Source organism: Aythya marila, assembly GCF_965140915.1.
Source record: "Aythya marila genome assembly, chromosome: 10".
Lineage (NCBI taxonomy): Eukaryota > Metazoa > Chordata > Aves > Anseriformes > Anatidae > Aythya > Aythya marila.
The window spans coordinates 14,546,937-14,560,700 of NC_139051.1; the positions used below are offsets into that span (position 1 = coordinate 14,546,937).

General features: G+C 42.3%; 2 protein-coding genes across 5 annotated transcripts in view; one reads left to right on the forward strand and one right to left on the reverse strand.

The window, feature by feature from the left end:
- Positions 1-8,908, forward strand: part of PBRM1 (polybromo 1) — a 62,877-nt gene extending 53,969 nt beyond the window's left edge. For 3 of the 4 annotated variants that reach the window (XM_082768518.1, XM_082768520.1, XM_082768519.1), the window contains exons 26-29: positions 2,165-2,320; positions 4,578-4,648; positions 5,812-6,028; positions 6,358-8,857. In XM_082768518.1, the coding sequence (XP_082624644.1) occupies positions 2,165-2,320; positions 4,578-4,648; positions 5,812-6,028; positions 6,358-6,530 (617 nt within the window). In that variant the 3' untranslated portion in view covers positions 6,531-8,857. Of the gene's footprint in view, positions 1-2,164; positions 2,321-4,577; positions 4,649-5,811; positions 6,029-6,357 lie in introns of all 4 variants that reach the window. The other variant, XM_082768521.1, reaches the window with a different exon arrangement.
- Positions 8,909-12,135: 3,227 nt separating this feature from the next.
- Positions 12,136-13,682, reverse strand: UQCC5 (ubiquinol-cytochrome c reductase complex assembly factor 5). The gene is made up of 3 exons (XM_082768507.1): positions 13,596-13,682; positions 13,327-13,479; positions 12,136-12,483 (listed from the first exon to the last, which is right to left on the reverse strand). Exons 2-3 carry the CDS (start codon positions 13,475-13,477, stop codon positions 12,416-12,418), a joined length of 219 nt encoding a protein of 72 aa, XP_082624633.1. The 5' UTR covers positions 13,478-13,479; positions 13,596-13,682; the 3' UTR covers positions 12,136-12,415.
- Between the last annotated feature and the right edge of the window lie 82 nt (positions 13,683-13,764).

Genomic DNA, 13,764 nt, shown 5'->3' on the forward strand with positions numbered 1-13,764 from the left:
GTTGAGACTTCTTTTACATCCTCCTCCATCTTTAAGTCATTGAAAGCATTCAGTTGCTTTTCTCTGTTTCAGAGAACTTCTTCATCACTTGTTTATGACCCACAGGTACAAGAAAACTGGATATCCTTTTGAGATATATTTTCACTTAGTGCACAGTGCTCTAGTTGCTTTTAAATTCAGGTGTTACAAAAGCTTATTTAAACTTATATCATTGTAGTAAAAAAAAAAAAAAAAAAAAAAGTGGAGGGGGGAGAGAGAGTAAGTTGAAGGAATAAATCACAGCTGTGGGAGCTGAAAATAGTTTGCCCAAGTTTACTAATTTAAAATCAAAATGGTAAGTCATGTATGGGGTATGAAAGCAGGTGCACTTAAAAGCTTGTGATGAGCTACAAGAACTGATTCTCATGGACACCTGTCCCCAGTGTTGTTATTCTAGTCATCTGTTACGTATTTTGTTTGGAAATATAGAAATGAGCTTTTGTGATTGACAAGGGTGGGCTTGTTTTCTTCGAGGTTTGTTTTTGCTTTATGGTGTTTTTTTTTGTTTGTTTGTTTTTTCTTCAAAAGCTTCAGAATTGTTTGTAAGTGAACTGAAGATGTGGTTGCTGCTTGGAGTGCAGTGGAAGTACCAGGCAGTAGCTACAGCGAAAGCCTGTTATTCTAGGGATAGTTCTGTTGTTTTCCTCTTTTACTTCTCCCATTAGGAACACAGATTTCATTGTGTTGATACAGAGGTACAGATAATTTCTAGGTATTTGAAATAGGTACCAAAGAGCTACTTAGTAAGTGCTGATCTAGGTGTCCTGCGTATTCAGAAGAAAACGAAAACTTCTACGAAGTTCAGTTCTTTGTTCAATGTAAAGCTTTGGAATTTCAATTTCCTCACCTTTGGAATTTCAGGCTCCTCACCTTTGCAACTCTCCAGAGCAGGTGACAAATTCAGCTTGTGTGTTGGAGCTGCTTAAGGTGTTTCGATCCTGAGCTCACAACAGCTTTGATGAGAAAATGTTCAGGCAGAGCTGACATTGAGTTTCTGGCCAGTTTTAATTCAGAAATCTCAGTTCTGAAAGTTTCTTTTATGAGTTACTCAGAGTGTGGCAAAGATTCAGTAAGTGGTTTATTGGAAAAGGTTACAGAAACCCCAGAATTTTACATTTCTAAACTTACCTTTTATCTCACAACCTGCTTCTGTCCCCTGTCATCTTTCCATTGTCTTTCCAACACCCTTCCTTGGTTCTCTGACAACACAGTCACTAAAAGCATAGAAAATAAGCAAGAAAACAAGCAGTTCTAGGGCATACTACAGTGCAGATACTTCGCGTAAGTTTGCTTAACAGACAGCAACAAATGTGAGCCCAAGCCAAAACAAACTGTCCTTTTCCGCCATGTGCAGAAAACTAAGATTTTGAGCAGCACAATATCATCTTGGTTGCATCTTTGTTTTCCCTATTAAGACACTTTGTAAATGTTGAGAATTAAATTCAGTGAGCGACCATATGTGCTCCTTGTAGACCCTTTTACTGCAGTCAGATGTGGAGAGCGTTAAGTCACTGCTGCCCAGCAAGCATATCCAGTGCTGTCAGGTTTAAAGTTTTAGTTATTTCTTAAATTCATACTGAAGATGGCTTAATAAAAACCATACATGCCACTACCTTTAGTTTTAAGTATGTGAATGTTCTAGGTCTTCTACAAGTTAATTTTGCATATGCACTGCGTAAAGATGTATAGATGTTTACTTTTTCCAGTCAAGTTTGGTCTCCAGGGTAGCCCACAAAGTAGGGCTGCTGGTGAAGCTTGCGTAGTTAGCATTGTGTTCGTAATCTGTATGCAGATGGCAGAGCTTTAAGCTGTGTTAAAATTGCTTGCGTTAGTAACATTTAATTGCGGCTGAATTTACTCCTTGTGTTAACACGTCTCAGTATTCAGCATTTACTGCCCCATGAGAAACATACAGATACGCTAAATACTAATTCATCAAAAGTGTAGCATTTCATATTTATAACTTTGTTTTTATTTTTGTTCATTTTTGCAAGATACTAATTGTAGTATCGTCTTGCTGTACTAAAGGTGCTTTTTTTTTTTTGTTGTGGATAGTGCATGTCTTACTGTGTAGATCATATTGCATGTTATTGATGCATGTTTGAAATTTGTTGTGTCCTTCAAGGCATGATAAGTGGCTATCCACCGGTGCTGCCACCTTTGCAGGGCCCAGTTGATGGCATTGTTAGCATGGGCAGCATGCAGCCACTTCACCCAGGGGTGCCCCCACCCCACCAACTTCCGCCAGGTATGCCAGGCATCCCAGGCATCCCACCACCCGGTAAGAATGTCATCCTCATTCGCTCCTTGTTTCATTTTCATGTACTTGCCGTTTAACCAGTTGTTACAGAAATTACCTGCAGCTTGTTTTGGTCATAGCGTAATTGTTTGATTGTGTCTGAACGTGGCAGGTTTGTAGCCGCAGCGTGCACAGCGTACTGCTGAGTGTATGCGGTGCATGCAGAGCATTTACGTTGGCACAGCACACGTCCAGTAAGCAAGCAGCAAAAAGGTTACTGGCGAAATGTGATGCTGCTCCAGCAGTGGTTCTGCTCCAGTTAAAAAAAAAAAACTACAACAACAACAACAAAAACACCAACACCACCAACAAAAAGAGACAACGGCACGAGCTTATCAGAAGTCTGAAAGATTGAAATCGGCCAGTTCATATCCTTATTCCATTTGAACAGCATCCTTCCACTCCCTCCATTATTCAAGTGAAATCAATAACTTTCAAATGAAATTTGAAATGAAATTTATTGCTCTCATTCCTTACTGAACTCTTTTTCAGTGTAAGGGGGAGAAATGTTCACCTGCCCTCTCATCCTGTTTTCTGTGGATTTTTTTCAGTTTTTACCCCTGCTAACTCGTGGCTGTTTAAAAGACACGCATTCTATACATTCAGCTGTTCGAACAAGCTGTGGACGAAAGCGTTTTCATTTCTCTCTCCTACCCCATTTGCAACTGCGTTTATCAGAAGCTCTGTTGGGACTTTATGTAAATTGTTGTGGTGATTTGTTGTTGTTTGCTTGCTTGCCTTTTTTGTTTTTTTTAAATCCATCAGTGTTAGGCGTGCAGTTTGCATCATTGCTGATGTGTAAGATTCACCATAATGTCATGTAGAGTGAGTAGGAAAACAGCAGCGTGAGCTTGCCTCCAACTCAGCAGGACAGTGACATTGAAGCACACAACAGCAGCATACAAATGTTTGGGAGGTGAATCCAGGACAATGCATTTCTTTGAAGAATGTTTCCAACTGGAGAAACGGGCTGTGTGTACGAAGTACTAAACTAAGAGAACTTGACTAAGGAAAAAAAACAAAACCACAAAATAATGCCCAGGAGTGGAGGACCACACGTGAAGTGGTGCTAAATCGGGCTGGGTGGGCTAAGGGTCAATGAAGCCCTAACACTGGGAAGGGGAGGGTGCCCTCCTCCAAACCTGTCTGCTTTGTACCAAAAAAAATCTGTGCTGTGTCCCACAACTTGCCTCATCAGTGTTTTTCCCAACTTCTGACCTGCTGTTAGTACAGATGCATTTAAAATGGAGGCTGTAATCAAACGGAAAACTGATTAGATACATGCTTTAGTGTGCCAAACGCAGTGACACATCTTCTGATCACTGGTACGGAAATCCGCATGCAAATTAAACCCTTGTGAAGACCATAATTATTGTGCAGCTTTTCAAATGAATGACCGTAAAATGGCATGAAGAGAAAGAAAAGCAGCAACATACCTAACTGTTTTTCTTTTTTTTTTTTTCCCTTTTTTATTGTTGTTGTTTGATTTATTTTTGTTTGGTTGTAGTTTTTGTTTTGGGGTTTTTCTTTTTTCTTATTTTTTTTTGACCAAAGCATCTGTATAGAAAATAGCAGGAACTGCATGCATGACTCATTCAGATTTGTATGTGGGTGGTATCTGCTATATTCTGTGCCCCTTCACATAGTTAGGAAAAAATCAAAACTAACAGGATTTTTTTTCCTCCAAATGTTGTTTCATATATATAGGACTATTTAAGCTTAACCTGCAAGTGGTGTTTTATGTTAGTGAGATATTACAGAATTTTTGCAATGTCTTGGCTTTCTTCCTACTATGAATGTGTTTTATAAAATTGAACACAAGGAAATTTACTAAAGGAAAACTGCTTTTCCTTTTTTATTGTTCTTTTTTGTTTGCTTGTTTTTAAGGATTCCAGGAAGTTTCTGTTCAGCCAAAGGTGCACATTATAAACTAAAGGATGTAGTTGGGCAATCACTAAGTAACATGGAAAAAAAAACTAATTTTGCATTTCTTTAGTTAAATGAATTCAAGGGACCACATACTAATGTTGGGTAGTTGTTGTTTCTTTTTTTTTTTTCTTCATTCAGAAATTTCTAAAGTTTTTTTTTTTTTTTTTAATTGGGGGAGAGTGGGATATTTAAATGTTTTTAAAATAGCTTTAAGCAATGATATCCAAATATACATTTGATTATAGAAGACCAAATAGGTATTTCTCACTGCTCTGAAATAAGACTGATTGTTTTATATTTTGGAATATAGGTGTTATAGGCCAAAATGTGTCCCCCATGGTAGGCACTCCAGCACCCGGAGCAAGTCCGTTTGGACAGCAGGTGAGTCATTTTCGCATTATTTATGAAGCTCTAAGGCTTTGAATTTAGCATTTAAATGGGATCTCAGTTAAGACATGTAATGAATGCACATAGCCTTTCCCAGGGAGAACATAAATTCCAAACATACACTTACGTATTTAGAACCAGTTAATATCTTACACTCAGAATATATGTTTGTATTTCTTGGTTGATTTTTTTATTATACTAATTAGGTTCTGCCTAGTGGGATAAGCCCTGCAGTATAAGCAACCCCGTGTTTTTCTTTCTGTTTTTCTTTCTTCTAAACTAATACAAGTAATTTTAACACACTGTTAAACTGATGATAATTTCAGTTTTGCATGCTTTGTTGATGCAGCGGGGCTGCTTTTGCACTTTCTCAGCTGTTTCTCAGCTAAGTGGGTAAAAGCTGTTTTGCTTGCTCCCAGATTTCACAAACCAACAAAGCAGATGCTTGTTGGCAGTTCAGAACCTGGGGGTTTGATATCAGTGATGATCAGATGTTCCTTCTCAATGTGGTACAGATGAATACAGATGAAATGTTTAGCACACTTGAAATTGTATTGAGTAAACATTTGCATTATAAAAAGAAACGTGATTTTGACCAGGGGGTATAAAGAAACTCAGAAGTTGAGTACAGTATGTGTGCCATGACACTGAGTTATTCCAGACCATAGCTCGTCTCTGTTAAGAGTTCTGAGAACTGCTGGTTAATCACAGCAGTTGGGGTTCTTCTCTGTGTCAGGGATTTCTGTGTGACTGTCATGTTAGCCTGACTGCAATTAGTTTGTGTTGGTTTTTTTTTTTTTTTTTGGTGGTAGCATCCTTATCTTCCAGGGATCAGGGTGGATTTGTATTAGATGTTGTAGAGGTACCTAAAGCAAGATAAAAACCCTACACCTTGCACATCACAGTTTTGTGGTCAAGTGTGAGAGAACATGAAATAAAAAGGAAGAAAAATAGCAGTTAAGGGTAATATGATAGAGAAGTGGTGGAAGTAATGAGGCATGTTTGCTGTTAAATATGGTCTGCTCATACATCCTTTATCTGTGCATCTCAGTCACCGCCCCAGGTAACCGTGGCCAAAGTGGGTTGTCTTCCAGTGAAATTTTCTTTGTGCCTTCAGTTATAACCAAAACTATCTCTCCGTTGCTTTGTTGTTGCAGATAGGAATCCTTGGCCCGCCAGGACAGCAGGCACCCCCTCCGTATCCGGGCCAGAGCCCAGCAAGTCAGCCGGTCATGCAGCAGCCCTCAACTCCCATGTTTGTCTCCCCTCCACCAAAGACACAGAGGCTTCTTCATTCTGAAGCCTATCTGAAATACATCGAGGGGCTTAGTGCTGAATCAAATAGCATCAGCAAGTGGGACCAGACCCTTGCAGGTAAGGCTTTTGTATGGAAACATCCCACTGTGTGTCAGAAACACTTTGGTAACGGTTTGGCTTTTATGGAAAATGCTAAATTAATCTGCTGCTTGCTTAATAAAATGTACACATGCAAGTAATTGTTAAACTGACAGATTGTAACTATATGTTATTAGTAGGCTAATTCCACTGATGCTGTATAAATCTAATTACCAGTTGTATGGGTTCAAATACTAGGGGTAAAAGAAATACTGTGGAGTTACATTCCCCTTCTTTCCTGAAAAATTGTGGTGAATATCAAATTTATCAAAGTCAGTAGATAATTGGGCTGTTTCTTAACCTTTCAGCACGACGGCGAGATATCCACTTATCAAAAGAACAAGAGAGCCGTCTCCCGTCACACTGGTTGAAAAGTAAAGGGGCTCACACCACCATGGCCGATGCGTTATGGCGTCTTCGAGACCTGATGCTACGAGACACCCTCAATATCCGTCAGGCATACAATATAGAAAATGTTTAGTTGCATTCTTGCTTCTTTCTTTGATACCGGCATATAAGGAGTTTTGTGGAACAATAGCTGTTTTAGTTACTGGGTGGGGAGAGATAACCAACAATAATTTGTATTGCATTTTACTGTACATTGCAAGACCATTTTTATATAAGGACACTTTTAATAAGCATATTTCACTTTTTGTTATATTAAGTTGATTAATTTTGTTATATTGATAATTATATCAATATTGATATATCAACATATCAATATTGATATATTGATTAATTTTGTTATATTAAGTTGTGTTTGTTATATTAAGTTGATCAAATACACGGATTTTTGCATATGTTTCCTTTGTTTGAAAGGCGGTTTCATAATTGGTTAACTGTAGTCAAGGATTCATCTTTCTTATACTTTATTGGTGAGAATCTGATGCCATTGTTTTTATATAAAAGAAGAAAAATAGAAAACAAAGTATTTACAGATTGGTACAATGGAATGTGAAGTTAGTCATAGTTTACATCCTAGAGGAATGTGTGTACCTGTGCTTGTGTGTGCTAGCCGCTTCTGGCAGAAATCTCACTTGGATGTGAACAGGGAAGATCTCTTTGAAAGAAGCTAAAGGTAAGGCGTGCATTGATGCTAGAGCAAAATCACATTTCAAGTCAGTATCGAGGCAGCTGAGTGGGCCACAGCGATCGTGGAAGTGCTAGTGCGGACAGAGCAAGGCTGTCTTGACTGCTAGTGTTGTCCAATCTTGTCCAGTTACTTAATTGTGTAGCCAAGGCCATTGTGATCCTAAATCTGTAACAGCATACCTATGCTGGGCATGCCCGTGGGAGGTGAAACTCATCTGCCATGACCTGTTCTGGGGGTTCTGTGATGCCCTAAGGCTGAGCAGAGGAGGCAAAGCTGCTTCCCCCTGCAATTCAGTCTGCAGGCGAGAGGCCAGAACTTTGAACCAGTTCAGGACTTGGAAGGTAAGTTCGAGGAGAGGCTGAGTTCTTTTGTTAGTGGAGTAACTTTTAAATTCACACACATTCTGTTAACAATTGGGCATTATGAGACGTTTTTCTGTGTGTATTGATTCACGTTAATGAAAGTTTTGCAATGCAAAATTTGAAATTGGACACACAAATGTAATTTTATAATAGTGCTGTATGCATAACTTCACCATACCTAGTACATCAGAGAAACGGATTACCCGCATTGCAGCCTTCGGAAGGTTTTTGGGTTAGTTTTTTAGCAAAGTAAGGTGTGTATAGACTCCTCTTGCCAAATTTCAGGGTTGTGACTGCCTTCTGCTAAAGACTTAACTGTCCTTGTAACTAACCAACCTTTTGGACTGCAAAGCTATTTGCTTAAAAGTAAATGCTTTCACGTACTTGATTGTAGAAAAAGAATAATCTTGGGTTGCATTAAGTAAGTGGGAAGGTAAGGTGATACTAATTTGAAAGAAATTGTTGGCAGGAGCATGGTTACTGCAACTCAGTCCAAAAGAATAACTTTTTTCTTTTTTTCTTCTGAGAGAGTGGAAAATAGATTAATCTAGGACCGGTATTTTCATAAACCAGTTGAAGGTAACTAATAATTATTTGTTCTCTTCCTCAGTCCCCTTCCATGAGAAAATTTACTGTTTCTGTAAAAAAAAAAAAAAAAAAAAAAAAAAAAAAAAAAGTTGATGTTGGTGACTTTTTTTTTCAGCGTATGTTTTCAGACCTGGTTAATCCATGCTTGGCTTTTCATTAGACCGTGTACTCCTGAAGGTTAAGCTGATAACCAGGTGTGTAACATGTATGTACCATCACTTTGTTTACCTGAGTCTTTTTAATTTGAATAAAAATAGTTTGCAAAGTGTTTTGGATTAAACAGGTTTGAGTGTCCCATCAAGACTTTTGTTAGGATTTTATTTCAAGTAATTCTGGCAGTTGCTGATCCAGATCTTATGGAGTCCTTGGTATGTGCACGGGTGTATGTGGGTAAAGAATCGTTTTTATATTGTCCTGTGTGTTGCAAGGCATGTCTAGTAGGTGACAAGAACAGTGAAGTTGGAGGGAAAAAAAAGCCAGAAGAAGGATGAACGAACTGTAGTAAGCTTTGAAAAAATACATGGTGGACTGGGAACCAGCTGAGTAGAGGTGGTAAGATTCAGTCAGTTCCAGTTGCCTCCACTGTAGTTGCTTTGAAAATAAACAGCAGGACTTATTTTCATGCTGGAAGCTAACCTGGCTCAGGACTGTCTTTCATGTAGCTGGATAATGAAGGAAATTTAAAAAATAATGTGGAAAAAGCATCTTTTACCCAGTAAAATTACAAAACAAGATGGAAATCTTCTTTAATAACACCAACAGCAAGAAAAATTAAGTGATAGTGACCTCATGTATCTTGAGGTGCCTCTGATATATGATTCACAAAGAGCTATTTAAGCAACCAGAACAGATACCGTTATATTTAATTAACACGCATTAATGTCTTGGACTCAGGGCACAAACACAGCCTCTCATGCAGGCTGCAAGGTTTACGGAACTTCAACCCTTCTAAAACCTGATGGTGCAGTTGCACCGAGATGAATTCTAATCATTGTTCACATTGTATTTGCTCAATTTGAGATGCTGAAGATCGTCTGTAGATACAGGTAGCCCTCTATTGGCAGCAAGGGCACTAAATTGGAGCAGTATTTCAAAATGCTCGAGTACTTCTAACATCAAGAAACGGGACCTGCTTCATTGGCATGTGAAATATTCTGATCAATAACCTTTGTATTCTTTTTGCTTGCTGCATTTACCAGCAAGTCTAATTTGACTTGTCCCACAAACAAACCAAGCCAGAAACCCAGGTACTGCGGTGCACAAGGATCTGGTGGTCCTGGGTGAAGAGATTCCCAGTCTGGCATTCCTTGGAGAAACTCCTCCAGCAATCCAGTACAGAAGTCTAGCCCCACAGCTTAACTTCCAGTAAAGGAGACAGCAGGAGAAATGTGAAAACAAATGGAGGTGAAACCCCCTGGGTTATGCAGCAGCACCAGTGCGTGGTTGGGCTTGGCTCTGGGTAAGCCTGGGACAAAAAACGGGGATGGGTGGTCATGAGGTCTGCAACCTCCTGCACTCCACAGGGAGTGCCCAAATTCATTTTCTATTCGATGGTTTAGGGAGGACTATAAATAATCCTCATGCTTTGTGCCAAGCACAAGCACCCAATGAGGATTTAAGGAACCTCCTCAGGAAGTCACAGAACGTGAGGGATCGGAAGGGACCTTGACAGATCACCCAGTCCAATCCCTCTGGCAGAGCAGGGACACCCAGATCAGATCCCACAGGAAAGCATCCAGGCGGGTTTTGAACATCTCCAGAGAAAGAGACTCCGCAGCCCCCAGGCAGCCTGAGGGCCGATGAGCAGCTCCGTGGTTTCCCCCAGGTCGCTCGGTCAGCGTGAGCCTGTCCCTTCTCTAGTGCAGGGGCTGTGGGCAGCATTGCTTAGGCCTAAGTATTGGGGTCTGTTTGCACGTGACTGCTTTCAGCTGCTTTACCGCATTGAATTTTTCCATGCTTGACATCTAACTTGGCCGGACTTGCATAATCTGGAGAGCCTGCAGCACAAACGCTTTGCTTGTTCTCAGAATCTTTCTGTGGCGGCTGTGAAGGGAACACCCGAGGCTGCCGTTTGTAGATGTTGACCTGACACCAAGTGAACTCCCTGCGGACTGAAGAGACGTGCTCAACTCCAGAACTGGCAGGGGCTCAGCAGTACTTAAACTGAAAGCTGTGTTCCTGGCTGCTCCTGCAGCATCTAACAGAAACATCGCTGTTTCCAGTGCTGGTCTGAGCTATGAAGGGTTGAAGAGTGAGTGTAGATTCAAACTGAGCCTAAATCCCTGCATCTGCCTGCTACAGGAACGGGCTGGGACCAGGGTGCTCCAGCTACTCCGTTTCCAGTGTTAGAGATGGGCAAAACTGGAGAGGGCAGGAGGATCGGTGCTAGCAAGCATTGTGGACTCGGGAATGCAGTTCCAGAGCTCTAAATGTCAAGCTTCATCTCCTGTCATCGCAGATCTGTTGCCTCGTGGCTGAAATGGTGTGATGCCAACTCAGAGGAGGGTTTTACTCCCGCAGTGGTCACAAAGATCAGTGACACCAAACTCCCTGACACCAAGCTCCTTGTAACTGACTGGCAGTCCTGCCTTGCTTTTTAAGCTTAACTGGAGACACCTTAAGCTAAGTTCCAAACGTGCCTGGTGCTCTCGGCTGCAAATAGGAAACAGTGCCACAAAATAAGAAAGAGCTCTGACATGAAAAACAAGCCTGGATTCGCTGAGGTCAGTGAAACACTCCTGCTATTATAGGAGTGCTATGGGAAGCCACAGGGAGAAGCGTTCACACCAGGCTGAGGGCTGAGAAGAAACTAGGGCACAAGGCTTCTTAAAACAACAAGGATATGGAAACCCAAGAAGCAGCAGGAGAGAGCTCCAAAAGGCTCTAAGAGCACAGGCAGATGGAGCTAAAGCACAACAATTTTCAAAATGCGGTTTTCTGTGAGCGTTTCACTGTATGTGGTGCTACTGTCAGGATTTGTGGCAGTGGAATGATCGATGACTGCAAAAACAATCTTGTGCGTGTCTGTGTGGACGTGGGCTCTACCTCAGAACCAAAGCCTAAAGTGAGGTTATTACTTCTCAAATAGATGTGTGTCCTCTGCTGTCCACTCGGAGCATGGAGGGCATAACCACATCTCCAGTTCTCTGCCAGTTCTTTTTTAGCGTGAAAACTCAGGCAGCACTAGTTCTCCAGGTCAAGTCCCTGGAAAGCACAGCACAAAGCTGGGGGGTACCTTCTACTTGCAAGTTCAGTTATTTACTGTAAGATCATGTAAACAGTCATTGTCTCTTGTGTCAATTGAAAACTTGCTCCCGTGGAAAAAGGCTACCAGGAGTTAGCATGAGAATGTGTTTAAATATATGAGCTCCCTTGGGGATTTTGTTTTTAGGCTGGTGCTTTGATGTTAAGAATTGGCCTCCTGGGGACCTGTCAGCATATACACAAATCATCAGAAATAAAAGCAATTGCGTTAATAAATGTAATTATCATACCAGAGTCCCATTAATGCCTAGTCACTGACATACTCCACACTCATGAGGTCTAGTGTTGCTGTGATAGGAAATAAAAGAAAACTGAAAAAGCAGCCCTAGAATGCTGTTAGCTCTCCTCTCCTTCTTTGGGAGGCACACCTCCTGCAACAAGAAGTCAGGTGCTATAGTTGCTGTTGCACATTGCTCCAAACCTGTGCCTGCTAACAGGTAAAGCAGCAGATTTTTCTTCCCCTCAGCCCTTGCCTCTCTCCATTGTTAGTCACCACCCCAGGTAGTGCACAAATACCCAGCGGAGCCTAAATGCACACATGACTTTCCAAAGAGTGGGGGCAGAGTAAGTAAGCACCAAGCTCTACATCTGTCTTATTTTCTCTATTTAAAGTTTCACTACATTGGAAAGAAAAATCAGACATGAGAGAGGCTTCCATCAGTACAAAGCAAACTAATTAAAAATGAATGTATGCAATATGTAACTCAGTTCTCTCCTGGTGGTGCTGTCACAACAACGGCATTTCATCACGCAAAGAACAGCTGTAGCCAGACTGTTTATTCAGTTTAGTTTATTTAAAAGTGTTGAAAAAGAAACCATTAAATAGGTGGCAAAGGTCTAAACACAATGAACTTCTCTCTGCTGCATTCAGTTTAGACACAAAGCACTCATGGTAAGAAGCAGATGTAGAATAATCTGCCAAAACCATCTGAGAGCATACCTCAGAAACTTGCTCAGTTCATGTTGCAGAGACAAAATTTTGCCCCTACCAGCACCATGGCAGCAATGCTTCTTTGATACGACTGAAGCTGTCAGGATGTTCCCCTTGAACCCTTCCAGCTAAAATTCACTTTTCTCCATCCTTGCCTTGTACTGTCTTTCAGATCGTTTCCTGCGGTAAACATCATCTGTGGCAAAACAAAAAAAGATTTTGTTAGCATTACCCAAGAGCAAGATGGTATTAAATGTATGAATCCTGTCACCTCAAACTTTTCAATCCAATCTCCTCTTACAGACATTGACAGGCAACTGGAGACAACATGAATCCTTATTACCACTTAAAAATAGCTCATTTCCCTCCCATCCAGGCTAAAGTTCTTCCCCTCAGTCTTGATTAAATGTTTTTATAGGAAAACTAAGTTTCCAGAGTGATAGTCATTTTTCTACTTTCTCATGAGGATAATTAAAACCACAAATGCCCAAACTAGCTGAAGCTAAAAGGAAATTAAACTACAGGGACAAATTCCAATGCCTGAGGCCTCAGTATTGTAGCTATTTCTAAAAACAGAAGTATCTACTTGTGTTGATGATCTTCCTCGCTGTTCTGCCTGCCTTCCCCACACTGATCACCCCTAAATATCCATCGCCAAATAAAAACTCACTGACATAAAAAGGTTACCGCTCTTGTATGGTGTTAAGTTGCATGGGTTACGGAGCAGCATTATTACCGCATTATGAAATTGTTTAGGCACAGCATTTTTTTCAGAGAAAAAGGCCGGGGCTTGGGCTGACGTGTAGCAGCTGCCACACAAGCGATGTGCTCTGGTTTCCTACCTGCCTTTACTGTGACACAGGTGTGCCTCAGAAGGGTCAGGAGGGAAAATCTGAGCACACCCGAGCCTTCGGGAGCAGTTTGGGCTGCACTGAGCTCCTCTCCCCGTTTCAACTCCTACAGCCCCTGAGGCGCCTGCCCCCACCTCACAGCCCTCGGGGGCTGAGGCGCCCCCTCGGGCGGAGCACACAGCACTCACAGAAGGTCTCCTTGCCGACGCGGACATGGATCATGAACCACTCCATGGCTCCCCCGAGGAGGAAGAAGAAGGGCAGGAAACGGTAGGCGCCGAAGCGCTGCCTGCCGGGCACCCGCCGCAGGAGGCGCCTCAGGCGGCCGCTCACCAACATGGCTGCGGGGACATGACAGGAATGGGCGGGAGGGCAGGGGGGCGGCCATGAAGCCCCCGGCCCCGGCCCGCAGCCAATCAGCGCGGCCGGCGCCTCGCGCCCCCTCCCACCCGCTCACCTCCAAGCGCGGGCCCTGCGAGCCGCCGGGCTGTACCACGTGACGCGCAGGGCGGGGCGCTCCTGGGCTCCTCCGCGCCTGAGGCGGGGCGGGCGAGGCCACGCCCCCTCTCGCGGCGCGGCAGTGATTGGCTGCCCGGGGCCGGGCCGGCACGCGCGGCGGGGCCGGG

Coding starts and splice junctions, on each gene's coding strand:
- UQCC5 (XM_082768507.1), bottom strand. CDS start 13,477: ATGTTGGTGAGCGGCCGCCTGAGGCGCCTCCTGCGGCGGGTGCCCGGC. Junction 12,484..13,326: donor CGTCGGCAAGGAGACCTTCT/GTGAGTGCTGTG, acceptor GTTTTGCCACAG/ATGATGTTTACCGCAGGAAA.